This window comes from Astyanax mexicanus, chromosome 1, assembly GCF_023375975.1.
Source record: "Astyanax mexicanus isolate ESR-SI-001 chromosome 1, AstMex3_surface, whole genome shotgun sequence".
NCBI classification, from domain to species: Eukaryota; Metazoa; Chordata; class Actinopteri; order Characiformes; family Acestrorhamphidae; genus Astyanax; species Astyanax mexicanus.
In genome coordinates, this window is record NC_064408.1 from 70,094,134 (window position 1) to 70,106,802 (window position 12,669).

General features: G+C 36.2%; 1 protein-coding gene across 1 annotated transcript; it reads left to right on the plus strand.

Annotated features, from left to right (window-relative positions):
- The first annotated feature begins 984 nt into the window (after positions 1-984).
- On the plus strand, positions 985-12,448 carry snapc1a (small nuclear RNA activating complex, polypeptide 1a). Its single transcript, XM_049482368.1, has 11 exons — positions 985-1,312; positions 1,383-1,527; positions 5,250-5,409; positions 5,512-5,652; positions 8,255-8,359; positions 9,327-9,470; positions 10,595-10,666; positions 10,823-10,885; positions 11,145-11,292; positions 11,891-11,953; positions 12,093-12,448. Exons 1-11 carry the CDS (start codon positions 1,303-1,305, stop codon positions 12,128-12,130), a joined length of 1,089 nt encoding a protein of 362 aa, XP_049338325.1. The 5' UTR covers positions 985-1,302; the 3' UTR covers positions 12,131-12,448.
- Positions 12,449-12,669: the final 221 nt, after the last annotated feature.

The window sequence follows — 12,669 nt, forward strand, 5'->3', positions numbered from 1 at the left end:
GACATATAAAAAAGGCTAACCTGGGCTGAGTTTCCCGTAAGCATATTAGCACAAAGATGAATTCAATGTTTAATTTATTTTCACACTGGATTCTCTTTCCACCAGCGAGTAAGATCCTAACATGCTAAGATGTTTCAGGGGAAACCGGGTCCTTTTTCAAAGAAGTGATGAGGTGTTGCAATTCTAATGTGTGTCCCTGCAAATTCTCCAGCCCGTGGTCTGTATGAATACACTTAACTTGAATTTTATCCTAATTGTTTGAGACATGAGTAATATCTGAAAACCTGACTGATTCAGAGTATTGTCCCCGTCCAATTAAAAACAAGTATCTCCATTTTTTTTTTTTGTTTACTACATAATGTGAACACAAACTTTCACACCATGTCAATTTTTTGATGAATGGACCAACAGAAAATTTCCAAAATTACTTGAAATAAATTTATTAATATTGACTTCCATTGAAAGTTAATAATGTTGTATCTCTCCTGTACTAGTGCATCTAAAAAAATCGGAATATCATTAAAAAGTTATTTTATTTCAGTAATTCAGTACAAAATTTGAAACTCTTATGTATTACACACAGAGTGATTTATTTTAAGCGTATGTTCCTTTTCTTGTTGATTATGGCTTACAGCCAATGAAAACCCAAAAATCAGTACCTCAGAAAATTAGAACATTATATACAACTAATTGGTACTGTCCTGTTGGAAAATTAAATTCGCACCTTTTGTTGTCAGTAGAGGGAAGCATGAAGTGCTGTAATTTTTTTTAGATGAACTAGCAAATGTGTTGTTTTTGAGATTTGATTAGACAGCAACGCTATGTACTGTTAATGTGTGAGTATACTAAACTTTAACATTTTTATTTATACTACATATCTCAGACTCAAACACTAGTTAGTATTATAGTGCACAAATGGGACGCAGCCCATATTTAGGTACACTTACCGGTGTTGTTCGTGGTGGCCCGGGTCCACCATTTATAGTTTATTGCGTATTCTTCTGTAGAATTAAATTATCATTATACAAGGCCAACCTTTTTGGGAATTTGAAGAGAATATCACAAAGCTGTAAATAATTATATTGTTACCAAACAAGTTAATTAGGTTTAAAAATGACTGAAAGCTGATTGGTTGGGATTTAGTGACTCTATGGATGGATTGAGGTGGTATTAAAGCTCCTGGTCAACGAGTCCGCAAAACTTCGTGTCTTCATGAACTGACTTTACTGAATTTAGTCACATAAATCTAACTGATACTTCAGCACAGGGTTATTGGGGTTTCTCACCACTGCCAGATTAATCATGACAACAGGTAAACTGGATACATTTGTCTCATGTTGCTCTGTGTCCGCCCTGTTTTTTACTCTGTGTTTTCTCTGTAGCTGCGGTGAAATTCTGCGATTATTTCTGGGTTCCGTTTAAATCCGACTGTGAGGAGCTGCTGGGCCGCTTCCAGCAAACAGACTCGGTGCGATATGAGGAGTTTGCAGCTATATGGAGAGACATGGACTTCTCCAGTGTGTTTTAGTAAGAGTCTCTCTATCTATCTATTGCTCTATACCAGTGTGTCTTCACATTCTCTCCTTTCAGTCACTGTTCGTAGAACCTCTGCTGAAAAAAAAAAAACAGCTAAAGCTAGTGATGACTAGCCTTGGCTCATGAACAGCACATGTTATGTTTCTCTCTGAGTTAACTGGAAACAAGTTTGACCAAGCTGGTTAAACAACATGGCCAAGTTGGTTGACCAACACACCCAAAATCAAATACATTATACAATATGCTGTTCAGGGTTAGCCAGCTAAGTTACCTTACCACTATGAAGTATGTTTTTGTCTGGATGAACGGCCTTCAAATCTCCTTGTACATTTAAAACCAACTACCAGTAAAAGTTGAATTTTTCAGCAGGGTCATGATTAAGGGTGGACGATATGGCACAAAGACGTTTTTTACGATATTTAATTGTATTTTCACGATAATGATACTCTTGACGATATGTCAAAACACTGAATAAAAAAAATCAAGAATACACTACTGCAACAAAATAAAAATAACATTGTATTATTGCATACAATATGATATGGCACACCCCTAACTGAGATATTAAAAAATACAAGAATGTCATGATACTAATAATGCACTCTAAATATCTCCATATATCCAGGGTTAAAGTAACATAAATGATACTGGACAGATACAGTGAGTCCAAGAAGTATTTGATCCCTTGCTGATTTTCTTCGTTGGCCCACTAATAAAGACATGATCATTCTATACTTTTAATGGTAGATGTATTCTTACATGGAGAGACAGAATATTAAAAAGAAAATCCAGAAAATAAATCTAAGGAATATATATTAATTGATTTGTATTTCATGGAGTGAAATAAGTATTTGATCCCTTAGTATTCATTAGCAGTTCTGGCTTTTACAGACCAGTTAGACACTCCCAATCAACTTGTTACCTGACCTGAAGCCACCTGTTCTCACTAATCACTTGTGTGAAAAACACCTGTCCACAGAATCAGACAGATCACACAGATTTCAAGTCTCCAACATGGGTAAAACCAAAGAGCTGTCACAGGACCTCAGAGTCAGAATTGTTGACCTTCACAAAGCTGGAATGGGCTACAAAAAGATTAGTAAGGTGTTGGATGTGAAAGTAACAACTATTGGTGCAATTATCAGAAAGTTTAAAGAGTATAACATGACAATCAACAGACCTCGGCCCGGTGCTCCAAAGAAGATTTCGCCTCGTGGGGTGGCAATGATGCTGAGAACGGTCAGAAATCGTCCTGCAACCACTCGGCAGGAGTTAGCAAATGACCTGAAGGCAGCTGGGACCACAGTTTGCAGCAACCAACAATTGGCAACACTTTGCGCAACAATGGATTCACATCCTGCAGTGCCCGAAAGGTACCCCTGCTGAAGAGAGCACATGTGGAGGCGCGCCTCAAGTATGCCAATGATCATTTGAAAGATGAACCAAGTTATTGGGAGAAGGTTTTGTGGTCAGACGAGACCAAAATTGAACTTTTTGGCCTCAACTCCACCCGCCATGTGTGGAGGAAGAAAAATGCTGCCTATGACCCCAAGAACACTGTGCCCACCGTCAAGCATGGAGGTGGAAGCATAATGTTTTGGGGGTGTTTCTCTGCCAAGGGTACAGGGCTACTTCACCGCATCACTGGGAAGATGGATGGAGCCATGTACCGCACAATCCTGAGGGACAACCTCCTCCCCTCTGCCAGGGATCTGAAAATGGGCCGTGGTTGGGTCTTCCAACATGATAACGACCCTAAACATACAGCAAAGGCAACAAAGGATTGGCTCAAGAAAAATCACATTAAGGTCATGGAGTGGCCCAGCCAGTCGCCAGACCTCAATCCGATCGAAAATCTATGGAGGGAGCTGAAGGTCAGAGTTGTCAAGCGACAGCCCACCAACCTTCATGATTTAGAGAGGATCTGCAAAGAAGAGTGGGCCAAAATTCCCCCTGGTGTGTGTGCTAAACTTGTGGTTAACTACAACAAACGTCTCACCGCTGTGCTTGCAAACAAAGGCTTTGCCACTAAGTATTGAGTGTGTTTGGCAAGAGGGATCAAATACTTATTTTCCTCATTGAAATACAAATTAATTAAAATATATTCTTTAAAATTATATTCTGGATTTTTGTCTTGATATTCTGTCTCTCCATGTTAGAATATATCTACCATTAAAAGTGCAGAAGGATAGTGTCTTTATTAGTGGGCAAACAAAGAAAATCAGCAAGGGATCAAATACTTCTTGGACTCACTGTATAATCTAAAGTCTCTAGTAGATATATAATGGGGAAAAAGTAGTACCCTGATGTAATAATTAAGGGTGGGTGATATGGCGTGGTATTTCAGGGTATAATATTGTTCATGGTATTTAAAAATGTTGGCGATATTATTGCGTTCAATACGATATGGAACACCCTTTGTCATGATGGCTGTGTTAAATGGTGCTTGTCACTGAATTAAAGGTTTTCATTCAAATCTGCCTCGCTGGCTCTAGTTTTGTCATGCCATAAGATCTGAGTTGTTTTTTTTCCAGTGCAGTGGGCATTTTATGGTCTGTTCTGATAGACAACAGGTACGCAATCAGTGTAATGTGCAACACAAACATTAATAATAAAAAAAAATCATGATGTACATTGTAATGGACGCGTGGTCAGAAAGGGTTTTTTTCCCATTGTATTTCTAATTAACGTATATGAGAAGCTAACCATGGAGCACAAACAAAAGTAGCTTTTATCCACAGCTGCCCTTGTGTGAGTAGTACGGTAGTTTTTTTGTAATCTCTGTCAACCCCCTGCCAAAAAAAAACCTTGGATGATGTACGATAGAGCTTATGTCTTTATGCCCATGCACATCCTGTCCGAGCCCAGCCCGCCTCATAAACTGTCATTTAAGCCCTTGCATAATTTAAACCTGATTTTTTTTAGTAACTAAACCATAAAAACTGACCTTTTAGCTGCAATGCCAAGTTGACAGAAATCTGTTCAGATTCATGTTAATCATCAGTGCAACACAAAAGAAGAACAGGCCTTTTATTTAGGAAAACTGTTTATTAGGAATGGAACTACAAATTATTAAAACAAGAGTGATGTAAACAATGAAAAACAGGCCTAAACATCAGTAAAATATACTACAAGAATGATGTGTGTAGCCTATGTGTAGACTTTTTATACACTATACACACAGCGCTACAGGTCAAGTATAGTGTGAACTATTAGAGGGGCTCAAATGTGTGCACAGCGCAGGTCCAGTACTGTGTGATTTATAGCATTCTAACTTGTGTAGCTTTTTTTATGATCACAGTGTGATGCGTGACTTTGCTATATTGTGATTCTCATTTCGTGGCTCTATATAGGTGGCTTTAGGTGTGAAATCTCTTCCCGACCCAGCCCAAGCTCAGTTTGGGCATTGGGTCAGGCTAATCTAAACTGTAATACATAACCCTGCTTAAATAAATATACACAGCTTTTTCCTGTCTGGTGCTGGAGACAATGTCTATGTCAATGACAATTTCTCAGAGCTCAGCATCCTTTTTGAAGTTTCTTTGCAGTTCAACCACTAGGATCATTAATTTGCCCAATCCTAGATCTAACTTAGTGCCATGTGTGAGTACACAGTGTACACAACAGATTAGTAGTGTTTTAGTTTAGAAGGATAATTTGAATCGCAGCACATTTTGTATATTTTGTAGTATTCTTCCTTTCTTTTTCATTAGTGGAATGACCACACGCCTGGAGAAAAGAACTTTCACTCGCCTTGCCTTTGCCACGGTGTACAGTTACTTCCTGCCCCCGTACAGCTTTCAGATCAGGGCAGGAGCACTGTACATGTTCTACGGCCTTTACCATGCACAGATTCCCTTGCCTAAGGAAAAGGTGCTTCTCCTTATATTTTCACTGAACTCCATCAATTTTATAGCCATGGTTTTGTGCATGTGTACCGGTATATGTTCATTTATATATTGATGTCTCTTACAGATTTGGATTGCTTTAAAGGACTGGGTGCACATTCAGAATTTTGTTTCGGAGGCTCTCAGCTGTCAGCACTTGGATGTTGTGTATGTCTACAGGAAGCTTGAGTCTGAGAAGGTGTTTTATTACACTGCCATGCCCAAGCAGGTTCTCAAACCTTTACTTAAACTCTTTCATTTTTTTTTACAATATGTAAGAATTTACTGGCAGTCAGAAATAATTGATTAGTCATTTTGCAGTCACAGAAAAATATCACTGTCCAAAATGCCTAACATACTCTAAATTACACACATTGCCGCTAACACAAATGTTAAGTTATCCACACATGGCGTATATATTCTCAATAGAAAAGCCTTATAAATACTATAAAATGCTTTGGAGCAGCTTCACATGTGCCTAAGGTCACCATGTCCAGAGTCAACTGTAGGCTAACGTGTTATAAAGCCAAAGGTATTGGGCTCTAGAGCAGTGAAACTGTGTTCTACAGTGGCTTGCAAATGTGTTCATACCCCTTGAAAGACCAACACAAAGTGGTATGCAGTTGTGAAGTGGAAAGAAAATGATGCATGATTCAAAACATTTTTTACAAATAAAAAAACTAAAAAGTGCGGTGTGCAAAAGTATGACTCAAAACTTTGTGGAACCACCCTTTTGCTGCAATTACGGCTGCAAGTCTTTTAGGGTATGCCTCCACCAGCTTTGCACATCTAGTGACTGAAATTTTTGCCCATTCTTCTTTGCAAAACTATGGAAGCCCATTCCCGCCACCTAAAAAATAAAAATACTCCAGCAATTTTCTTTTATTATTATTAAGTAAATTGCTATCTCAATATTTTGAGATACTATCTCAATATTTTGAGATACTAAGTCAATATTTTGAGATACTATCTCAATATTTTGAGATACTAAGTCAATATTTTGAGATACTAAGTCAATATTTTGAGATACTATCTCAATATTTTGAGATACTAAGTCAATATTTTGAGATACTAAGTCAATATTTTGAGATACCTTAAATGCTGGCTGAATATACATGCGGCCACCTGTAGATAATGACCTGGGAATTAGGCCAAAAGTGAGAGCAATAACGTTTTAATTCATATTTAATTTTATTTACATTATATTTCACTCAGAGTTAAACTCTGTCCCTCGCATTGTGTTCTCCCCTTTATTCAGAGCGTTTGCACAGCACTTTGCTTACATGCTGTTTTTTACTGTTAAAATGCGCCATCTACAGGCGGCCGCATGAATGTTCAGCCAGCATTTAAGGTGGAACGGAAATCTGAATAAGACACTGGCGAATAAGAAGCTAAATTCAGCCTCGTCCAAGATCCGGAGGCTTATTTTGATATTGTGTGATTCCTCTAAAAGTTCCAATATTTCATGATTTGTGAATCCACGTCTGAAGTAGTCCTCAATGATGGTATCCATTTTGCATCTTTGTCTCACCTGCTTCTGTCTCTGTACAGCCTACTAGTATCTCAAAATATTGACTTAGTATCTCAAAATATTGAGATAGTATCTCAAAATATTGACTTAGTATCTCAAAATATTGACTTAGTATCTCAAAATATTGACTTAGTATCTCAAAATATTGACTTAGTATCTCAAAATATTGAGATAGTATCTCAAAATATTGACTTAGTATCTCAAAATATTGAGATAGTATCTCAAAATATTGACTTAGTATCTCAAAATATTGACTTAGTATCTCAAAATATTGAGATAGTATCTCAAAATATTGACTTAGTATCTCAAAATATTGAGATAGCAGTTTACTTAATAATAATAAAAAAAACATTTTGCTGGATTATTTTTTTTTTTAGGTGGCAGGAATGGGCTTCCATACAAAACAGCTCAAGCTCAGTCAGAATAGATGAACGTCTGGGATCAGCAGTTTTCGTCCAGAGTCACCATGGGCTGCTGTCTTGGTCGGTTTACAGTTGTGCCATAATCTTTTTATTTCCAGGTCGTGAGATGTTCAAAGCGAGATTATATTTCAAATAGGTAGACTCTTTTCAGTCATTAGCAATCATCAGGCAACTTCTGAATGCAATTGGTTGCACTCAGAGAAAATACTTAGAATACTTTTGCACACCACACTTTTAATTTTTTTTATGTGTAAAAAATGTTTTGAATCATGCTTCATTTTCTTTCCACTTCACAATTGTATACCAGTTTGTGTTGGTCTTTCACATTAAATTCCAATGAAATATATTTGCTTGTAATGTGATAAAATATGGAAAAGGAGTATAAATAATTTTGCAAGCCACTGTATGTAGTATTGAAGCTTCAATGAATGCCTTGTGGTGCTGTTTTTGTTTCAGACATAAAAATCTAAGATAATCATGTGCTCTTTAAGACTCCGTACTTTTTCAGTATATTAATGGTTTGACATGAGTTGTTTTAAGATAACGATAAAATCAACAAAATATCAAATAAAATAAAGATATAGATAGAAAATGTCTGTAAAAATCACTTTAACTGGTAGAGAGTCTGTTTCAGGTGATGCTCACCCAACCATAATGAAATACTCTTTGTGCTAAAATGCTTTTAGGAAATTAGGAAATCACTCTCAGACAGCTGTTGCTAGGCATTAGTGCAGGGTGGTGTATGTTCTTCTAAACCATTTGTCATTTGTTTTTGGCCTGAAAGTGATTACTCTTGCATTGTATTATAGACTATATAGAAAAATCATGTCTCACAAAGAGTCATATGACCAACACTACTCCGTTTCTCTTGTTGGCAGCTCACGTTTGATGCAAAGCGACGCTTTTTAAACAAAGATGTCAACGAAGAGTTCCAAGATCGTTCAGCCAGGGTGGCGGAGCTTCTCAATGCAGATACACTTGATGTGAGTGTTTTATTTTTCTGTACCTTTAATTGTTCAATACATTTCAATTGGTTTACCTTCTTTATATTTCTTTAGTGTTGTCATAGGCTCTATATTAAAATTGAATAGTCCTTTTGGAATCCTGGAACTGGTATACAATAATATGACAAAAAACTACAACAACTAGAAGACTAGACAGTGCAACATCCTGCAACAAATAACATATTAACATATTAACTCCAGAATATAAACTATGAATTTGCTTCTTCCAAGTTTGTAAAACTCTCTAAAATTAGTAACAACATATTCACATGATGCTCTCTCTTTTTTAAATAGACTAGACTAGAAATATGTAATATTGTTGTTGCCTGTGTGGGAAGAGCATGCACAGATAAGAATCTTAAAGAAGGTTGCAGGAAGTGCTCAGTGTCTGTCAACAACCTGCACGATAAAGGTTTTAGATGTGCTCATTTCCTGTAAACAAAACCTTTACTGCTTGCATTCCTCATTAAAGCAATATTGTGTAGCATTGTTTATTACAACAGTAGCGTCAGAATAGTTGTGATGGTCCACTGATCTGTAATATGGGGTTTAGTGCCTTCATCATTGCTACCATGTGCAAGAAAGCTTCACCAAATTAACATAGTGAAGTTAACAGGATGACACTGTTAACTTCACTGTTAACTGTGTAATGCAGGGTAACTTGAGTCACATTTGTGCAAAATCTTGTAATATTTGCTCTTTTTCCTCAGTTTACATGCTTCTTTCACATTCCGTGGTGGGTCTTTTTTCTTTCAGCTCTATGAAAATGCATGTGCAGAGCGTGTGCTTAACTGATGGCACAAAGCAAAAACTCCAATTTCTGACTGTAAAGAGAGCTAAAGACCAAGAAATACTAATTCTCTCTCATAAAGCTGCTTTAATGCTAACTAGGGCCATACTGTTTTCATATTTAGATGCAAAGTTGAAATGCTGTTTTCTCCTGCAGGAAATCGCAAATGTTCAGAATCATTATGAAAAGCTTAAGCAGGGTTTGCCTGTGACCTCATCAATAAGTGTGACCACAGTCAATCTGACCAGCAAGCTTCAGGAATGCATCCTTGAGTTTCAGCATTGGCAAGAAAAAAGAAAAGTAAGTGTGGACACCTAGTGGTGACTTTAGACTTTGTCTAAAGTTCTGTTTTATTCAGTGCTTAAAAATACATAGCATGTCTTACTTAGTCCCTGGCACACACTACAAGATCATCGGGCTGATTTTGAAGCCAACTTGAACAAGCTTATCCAAAGCTGATGATAAAAATAAAAAAAGTCAGCAAAACTGTGGTGCAAGATCAAAGTTCTTTGTTTGGAAATAATTAACACAAAAATATTGTCTTTCCCAGCTGGCATTTCAACGTTGAATCAACGTATATGTTATGGTTGAATCAACGTTGTTTTTGTAGAGTGAATTAACGTTGATATAGGAACATTGTTTCAACATCATATGTTCAACCTTTAATAAACCATACCTCACTAAAATTAGAAAATCCTATGGTTAACAATAAGCTTACATCACTGTAGTAATTCTGAGTATAAGGAAAGTTACCCACCACTACCAATCAGATTCAACATCTGATCTCAAAAACACTAAAACAGTAAAACTATTAGAACATGAACATGATGTTAAATTAAAAAGCACTTACTGCAAATAGAAGTAAAACACTTTCATTTCGTTTTTAGAAATTATATTGTGATAAAATGTAAAATGCTGATTCAAAAAGGCAGAAGGTTGACGGCATTATTGATTTAACGATAAAAGTTCAACCTTAGCACAACCATTAAACATGTTGATTCAACGTTGAAACAACAACAGACATTACTTTAGTCATATTTCAACCACATTTTAACATTGAAGGTTGGTTGTGTGCCAGCAGGGTTGGCTTTATTAATTACTATTTGCATTTATTCTAACATTAGCTCTAAATGCCCAAAAAGATTATTGTGTATTACTGTAACAAAATGTATAGCACCATCAATAGGGATCTCTTGTTTAAGTGCATAATCTGTAAATGACCAACAATTATCATGGAAAAAATATAATTGTGCGGTGTTTTTTTTTTTTTTTTTAAACCATGAAGAATTGTGGGACCGGCATTAGACTTTTGCCGTTTGTCTCACTTTGTGAATTCTAAAAGTTAGTTTGTGTTCGTAAAAATGTTTTGTGAAGCTTTGTGGACTATATGTGGACTATATAAGTCTTCTGTGAATGTATTACAGGCAGCAAAAAACAAGAAGAACAAAGGCACCACTGTGAAAGAAGAGGAAGGCACTCAAGATACAGAATTTGAGGTAAGCTCAGTTGATGTACAGTACTAAACATTTCAGAAAACCCATTACAGTATGAATTTAGGCTACTTAATAATGTCCATATTGAAAGTAGCTTCAGAAGACTTGGCAGTACCAAGAATAACATTTAAATGTATTTTATTTTTCTGTTTTTTCCAGTGTTCCATGAGAGCAGATCTACTTGCTTCTATAAAGTCAAAGTCATACAGCCGTACAACAAAGGTTTGTGGTGCCAGTTACATTTTTGCCTCTTTAGGAAATTCTTCATTCTTAAAGTAAAACTCCTCACAATGTCATGCTTCTCACACACAGCCCTGATTAGACAGAACTACCATGGACAAATGTGTGTACTGTTATTATTAATTAGATGCCATAGTGGTAGCCTAACCACTAGTCTGAAATGAGTTTTCAATTACTCATATTGCTTTTAAATGTTTTCAAAAAAAATTTTTTTTTAAATTTTGGTGTAATTCCATCTCAGGCATCCAGATCCCGGCGACACAGACAGGTGGAGATGGACACCTCCGGCTCTGGAACAGACCATGCGCATGAGTATCTGGAAACTCGCAAAAACAGGCCACCTTCTCTTAAGGCCAGGACCTGTAAAAACATAATCACAATCAAAAAAGGTTAAGTCTCCATAATACATCTTATTTAAAGATTAGAGGATGATTACAAAACTAGTAGGGCCGCACCCTGTTACTCTGGCAGGAATTTTTAATTTAGCATTTTTTGATTGATACTCATTGTTAAAATTTAAATATTTATATTACAACATTTCAATTAACCATAATCCAAAAGTATTGGCACAGGGAGGTAATTTCCATTGTTTCTGCTGTAGACTGAAAACATTTGGGTTTGACATTGAAAGATGAACATGAGATGAAAGATTAACATTTAAGTTTTTGTTTCTGACCATATACGATACCAATTTACTCATAATAGAATATTGTTTATCACAGTGACTGTGATACAATGTTGTCTCATTGCCCACCACTACAACCATAAAAAACTCAACTCAAAAAAATGGTAAAGCTTGTTAAATGTGGGTTGCAATATTAAACATGGTCCTATGTATACCACTAATGAAGGTGCCACCAATATTACAAGCTAAAGAACCCTTTTTTTGTAAAGAATTCTAGAGAACACATTTGCAGAGCACTATTCTATTACAGTCTGTCTGTATGTTTATTTGTTTGTGAGCTAATGTGCAAATGTCATTCTCAGATGAAAATGATGATCGAACGCAACACTGGTTGCTGAGCTCGAGGGAAGAAGACAGAAAAGCATGTAAGGGACACTTTAATGTACTGGAGAATGCAGTGATGCTTTTAACTAATTGGTTTTATTTCGTTTATTTTATTAAATCATTCCTCTTTTATTCAAATTAATAAATTTAGTGCATGTACTTTCTTCCCCTCTCTTTCAGTGAAACGTCCGGTTCAGAGGAACAGATTCAAATTGTAAAAAGAGATGCAGCGTCAGTGTGAATGTAGATTTTGTTTTTGTAATACCGCAAGCATTTACGGGCATTTTTGCATTTCCTACCTTATATTAATTAACTGACCATGCTCTCTGTGTCAACAATGCTCATAATGCAGCATTTGTTATCATGCTTTATTTTAAGAATGATTTTTGTGTTCTGTCATGTACACTTTATATGTGCTGTGTGGATTATTTGTTTGGGGTTTAAAAATCTTACATTCTTCCATGTTTTACATGAATCTTATAATTTTGAACATTCATTTATAAATAATGTTAATAAAGCAGATACCTTTAAAATTGTCAAGTCCTGGAGTGGGTTTTTTAACAGGAATATTAACAGGTTTAGGCAGCAGATGACTGCATTTCACACTAGCTCTGATTAAGATCCCACCTTAGCTTTAATTAGGAGGGAGAGCAAACCTTTGTGTTAGTACAAGAATACTGTAATGTAAATACCATGAATTAGGGATGCAATAGTGTAACTTTGATCTAACTGGAGTAATAGTGTAAGAGGGACCCAG

What these genes read in the sequence shown, in the direction of transcription:
- snapc1a (XM_049482368.1), top strand. An exon ending in ACACTGCCATGCCCAAGCAG is followed by an intron (nt 5,653 to 8,254) that starts GTTCTCAAACCT and finishes TCTTGTTGGCAG; the next exon opens with CTCACGTTTGATGCAAAGCG. An exon ending in CATAATCACAATCAAAAAAG is followed by an intron (nt 11,293 to 11,890) that starts GTTAAGTCTCCA and finishes TGTCATTCTCAG; the next exon opens with ATGAAAATGATGATCGAACG.